The 6,000-nt window shown below is 45.1% G+C and overlaps 1 protein-coding gene across 1 annotated transcript in view; it reads right to left on the reverse strand.

Moving 5' to 3' along the window:
* slc2a9l2 (solute carrier family 2 member 9, like 2) overlaps positions 1-6,000 on the reverse strand; it is a 73,118-nt gene that overhangs the window by 29,183 nt on the left and 37,935 nt on the right. Inside the window, exon 8 of the mRNA XM_061687425.1 lies at positions 5,452-5,562. Within this exon, the coding sequence (XP_061543409.1) occupies positions 5,452-5,562 (111 nt within the window). The remainder of the gene's footprint in view (positions 1-5,451; positions 5,563-6,000) is intronic.

Below are 6,000 nucleotides of genomic sequence, written 5' to 3' on the forward strand. Positions count from 1 at the left end.
TAGGCTCCAGCCCGCCCGTAACCCTAATAAGGACAAGACGTATAGAAAATGGGAATGCATTCTACAATGTCCAATTATTGTTTTTAATTGCTAGACTGTCGTCTTTGCAAATAAAAGGGCTCTGAGTCCAATAATCCTATTGATGGTAATGATGTTGTATTGTTACTTCTACAGAATGACGAATAAAATTAAATCCCTGATGATATACTGATAACAGTAAATGAAATCCGCATTCCCCCCAGCACGACTCATCTGCACTTCTTGGCAGAAGCAAAAGAGGTCAAAGCTGTGACTTTAGCACTCATGGTTGACAGGACTAAAACGTCTCGTCATTATTCATCACATCAAGAAGTAGACGAACCATTAAAGATAAGTAGCCACAGCTTGAGGCACCACTGGCCCTTCGTCTACTGCAGTTTTGGCACCATCCACAGATATAGCCTTGGGAGAGGTGTTGAGTGTGAAAATGTTCTTTGTTCGCCTTCACAGTCACATTGGCAACAATTAAGCACAAAGACATTCAAAGGACATGTAAAAGTTTGTTGCACAGACACTTTCTGTTTTCTATATAAACCAATGCAATTCAAAGATAAAAACAACCTTTAATAATCTGGAATCCAAAATGGCCAACCAAATGCGAATGCCAACAGAAAATCAATAGTGCATTGGTAAGAAAGTTCCTGAAGCGAGAAAAGTCATCGTAATAAAGAAGTGCTCCTGGAAATGTTACAGCTTTGCAACTGGACTGCAACCCAGACAATAAAAAGTATGAAGACCAATAACAAAACAAAAGGTAAATTAGCAGCCAAAAGCAATAGTCTAATCTTGTATTAGACAGTACAATGTGAAAAGTCAATTACGTAAATGTATAAATAGGCTAGAACACACTCCTGGATATGTTGTTTACTATAACAGTGGGCGCAATCAAAGACCAACGGCCCATTATAAAGGAAAAGAAGGCCACTGGATTCCATGTTTGATGCACTGTGATAATTTGACTTTAATTAGCTGTAAAATTCAAATGTGTCATGACTTCAACTGCACACAAAGCGCAAAAATAAGTATTTACTGTCCCTTGGGCAGTGGAACAGAGATGACAAGGTACACCTTGAAAACGTGGAAACTCAAGACCTCCTTATACTCCCACGGCCAACAACGCCCGCTTTGCATCTCATGATCGACAAATTGGCCCATGCAGTCCCTCTGCGTTGCTTGACGCAAACACGGCAAAAATTGTTGATGCGCATAGAATGCCGCGGAGATCATCTCTCGTGATTGGTCCGTTTTAGTCCCATGCTATGATGATGTAATCAACGTTCCTCCCGGTTCCACATACCACCTATCGATTTTGCAGGATAATTAAACGTATCATCTGATCATCTAGTTCCATTTGTTCTAGCAGCTCTGGTGCACGGTCGCCATTGTTGTTGCTTTGTTCCTTGTTATGGAAAGGAAAGTAAAAACTGCTACCGGAAACGGCCAGAAAATGCAGAGGAAACTCCACCCTGTGGCGTCCTAGCCAATACCAGCCGTAGCGACACCCCCGACTTGGAGGAGAACTGCAGCACACTTTCAAAACAGCGCGCATGGGTTGCGCTCGAGTATAAAGGCATACTGCATGCGGTGTAGCCGCAATGACGTCAGCGCGGATGCCGTCTGGGCGAGTATAAAGAAGCCTTTAAGACAGTTTTGTTGAATTCTGTTGTGATTAGGGTTGGGCATCGAGAACCGATTGCAACCGGGACTAACGTTCCGGTTCTCCCGGAACCGTTCAAATTTTTTAAATTTGGCGCCCAGCTCTTATGGCTAGTCCTCCAGCCACGAAGAAGAATTGCCGAAAAGCAACGAAGAAGCGGCAAAAACCAACAAAGAAGAACACGCGCGATGACGTACTTGCGCCCAACGGCGGCAGCAGTGAACAAAAGTGTGTCTTAACTTTGTGAAAAGAAATGACCAGTCGCCTCAGTGCAACACTTGGAATAAGATTATATTGTGCAAAGGAGGTGTTCACAATGTGTAGCATCTGACCCTCTCTGAGCCTCAACCTACACCGCGTGGAGCTTCAGTGAAGTCAACTCTCCTCCTCTTCTCCTGGGGGGGCCGGTGGTCCCCTGCAGGCTGTGGGGCCTGCTGTGGTTTTTTTTGTCCCGGCTGGTTTTGGGGAGGGGGGTCCACCTCCCACACTCGGGGGCGGGAAGTGGGTGCTTGGGTCCCTGCGGCCTCCTCCGGGTGGCTGGTTGTCGTGGCAACTCGGTGGGGCCGGCGGACCGCCCTGGGTCCCTCGGTGTGTCCCGTCCGCCGGTGCCGCTGCTCTCGCATGGACTCCTGGGCCCAATCCCGCCTCTCAATTGATTGGTAGAGGTCCTCAGCATCCGCGGTGCAGGCACAGCAATTACACGACACTTCTGTCAGTCATGCGAAACGGTGTTAATTCACTTGCATGTGTCCGCAGGCACACAGTCCTGGGACTTTTTCGCTCGGTGTGGGGCCTCTCACTTATTGCGACAAATAACTCCTGAATATGCGAATTGCTTCGGTATCCCCTCACTCACACATCTGGTCCTATAGACGTTTATAATTTACACAGCCACTCCCACCTCACTTAAATTGTACAGCCAGCTTCACGACCCTTGTCCTGCATGCTTCCTCTCCTGTCCTTGTCCTGTCCTATCCTGTTGTGTCCTTCCCTCACAGGGTGTAGCACTACTACCCCATACAACACTCATATCTAATGTGTCGTTGATCTAGATATATAAGGATTTACTTTTCTTATCTTGTTTACAGTTAGTGTTTTGTCTTTTGTTGTCTTCTTTTCTCACTCCCCTCTAGAAACCTTGATCTGTTCGACTGATCGACTCTAATTCTCAATAAATATCCATTATAATACTAAGAAACCCCAGCGGTAGCATAAAAACTCCACTGTGACACAGTAAAACTGTTGCGGCATAAAAGGGATACAGATCCTCCATTCTCCTTGACCGAACAGAATAGGACAAAAAAAAAGAATGAGGCACTCTAATGCAGCCACTCCAGCCCGAAGCTCTATGCCACATGCACACAGGCTGTCACCTCTGACTTTTATTCCACTCTTGTCGCTGTTTCATCTTTCTCCGCACACTCACAGCCAACAACAAGGTGCTCTTAAGTGGCCACACCGGCAGATTATCCAAAGGGAAGATGCATTTTCAGGATGTAGGCATAGCTAGCTAGCTAACTAACTGCATGTCGCAATTGCACCGGATAACCGCTGAGAATGAAGGCACTCAAGTTCTTATAAAGTATAGTGAGGGAGAGGCAACTCATGCCAGACTCCAAAGTGCATCACACGTCACCGTTTTGGCCACACCCAAAAAAAAAAACAAAAAAAAACAAAAAATCTGGAAAACTGAAATGGCGAAAAACAGTTTAACGGTATTATAGCACCACAATTGAGTACTTACATAGTTCTCAGTCTTTGCACGTTTTCAGCAATTATATTCAACAAGTATAATGTATTTAGAAACAAATATCTGAATTCAATTTACAGTGTCTTTAAGTTTATTTCTTCAAACTGAATGAGGAATCCTTTGTTTTCTGACGAGCATCTCTCCATTAGGTCATAATTTTAGCCTCCATTCAATTTCATCACAGCTACACACCGACTAAACTTGTCGTGAATAACTCCAAATGTTCCTATGCACAATCTCAAGGAAAAATGTAAATACATTAGTGTGCCTCCAGGATTATGTTCTGTAAAAACACCTGCCAATAAAAGAAAACTTGACAAAGCCTAATGCGTGTCTATTGATTTGCTGCATGGCAAGTGCAATCACAATGACCTGTCAATAGAGAGAGAATGACAAGAGACGGGTTGAAAGGAGACCCATGAGACGGTTGGTTAGCACATCTGCCTCACAGTTCTGATGACCTGGATTCAAATCTGGCCTCGCCTGTGTGGAGTTTGCATGTTCTCCCTGTGCCTGCGTGGGTTTTCTCCAGGTACTCCGGTTTCCTCCCACATCCCTAAAACATGCATGGTGGGTTAAGTGAATACTCTAAATTGCCCATAGGTGTGAATTTGAGTGTGAATGGTTGTTTATTTGTATGTGCCCTGCGATTGGCTGGAAACCAGTTCAGGGTGTACCTCGCCTCCTGCCTAAAGTTAGCTGGGATGGGATCCAGCATGCCCGCGACCCTAGTGAGGATAGGCGGTTCAGAAAATGGATGGATGGATTACAAATGCAAGCCCCAAAAGAATGAGCTATACTCTTCTTCCTTTCCTTTCGGCTTGTTCCGTGAAGGGTTGCCAATCTCCTGCATCCTTCTCTCTAACACTAACTGCCCTCATGTCTTCCCCCACTACATCCAGCAGCCTTCTCTTTGGTCTTCCTCGAGCTCTCATCTGGCAGCTCTATCCTCATCACCCTTCTACCAATATTCTCACTCTCTCTCTTCTGGACGTATCCAAACCATTGAAGTCTGCTCTCTCTAACTTTGTCTCCAAAACATCTAAACCTGGCCGTCCCTCTGATGAGCTCATTTCTAATTTTATCCAACCTCGTCACGTCTAGAGAGAACCACAACATCTTCATTTCTGCCACCTCCAGCTCTGCTTCCTGTTGTCTCTTCAGTACCACTGTCTCTAATCCGTAGATCATGGCTGGCCTCACCACCGTCCTATTAACCTTTCCCTTTATCCAAGCAGAAAGTCTTCTGTCACATAATACACCTGACACCTTCCTCCACCCTTTCCAACCTGCTTGGACCGTTTCTTCACTTCCTTACCACACTCACCATTGCTCTTAACTGTTGAACCCAAGTATTTAAAGTCCTCCACCCTCGCTATATCTTCTCCCTGTAGCCTTACTCTTTCCTCTCATTCATGCAAGAATATTCTCTCTTACTTCAGCGAATCTTCATTCCTCTCCTTTCCACTGCATGCCGGTGGCGGACGTCGTTAACCAGGGCCATGACTGATCCAGTCTGGATTTCTTTGGATGAATGCTCATTTTTGTTTGGCAAAGTTTTAAGCCGGATGCCCTTCCTGAGGCAACCCTCTGCATTTATCCGGGCATCGAACTGGCCCACAGCAGTCATGGCCCAATGGTTAAGATCATCGCCTGCCACCGTGGGGGACCTAGGTTCAAGACCCAGACTGGACCATCCACCAACATCCCCCGGACTCACGGCTGGGCAAGTCACTGATACCCCAAAATGCTCCCCGTGCGCTTCAGCTTCCCCCTGCTCCAGTGTGTTCCACTAACATGTATGTGTTCACTGTGAAGGTTTAAATGCAGAGAACAAATTTTGTGTGCATGTTCATGACAAGGTGATTCTTCTTCTTCTTCTACAGTTTGCGCTGCCTTGTGCCCCCCCATAGGTTTGCATTACAAGAATGAGCTTTTAAGTTGAGGGGAAACAATGAACACAACAACAAAGTGGGGTTGGCAAATTTATGGTGGCAATACTCACAGAGATGATGGCGGAGAAAGTCTCTACACCTCCTGTGCTGAGGGTTATGTACGGGACAATATTGTCAGCAAAGCCTGCTTCCCGTAGGATACTACTGGTGTAGTACCAGATCTGTAAAAAAGGGAATAGTTCGTCATTGAAACTGAGTCAGTCTTACCTTTGTATGGAAAACAAAAGTAAATGTGTCACAAGTTGGTGGACAATTAGCCAAAAATGGACAACTATCCAACGAAACATTAGTTATTTTTTTCTTTCCTAATAAAACAGCATCTAAGATGTATTTTTCAGGTCATAATTTGCTGGTCTTCATTTCTTGCCAACTTGTGGAAAACCGTTGGAAAACAATGCATACATTTGTTGTTTTGTCTTATTATATAAAACATCTATCTACTAATTTTAAAATCCACTGTTTGCATAATATTACATAATGTTTATATGTGCCATGCGATTGGCTGGCAACCAGTTCAGGGTGTGCCCCACCTCTTGCCCAGAGTCAGCTGGGATAGGCTCTAGCACACCAGTGACCCTCGTGCATGGAAAAATTGATGG

Source organism: Phycodurus eques, chromosome 10, assembly GCF_024500275.1.
Source record: "Phycodurus eques isolate BA_2022a chromosome 10, UOR_Pequ_1.1, whole genome shotgun sequence".
In the NCBI taxonomy this organism is placed as follows: Eukaryota; Metazoa; Chordata; class Actinopteri; order Syngnathiformes; family Syngnathidae; genus Phycodurus; species Phycodurus eques.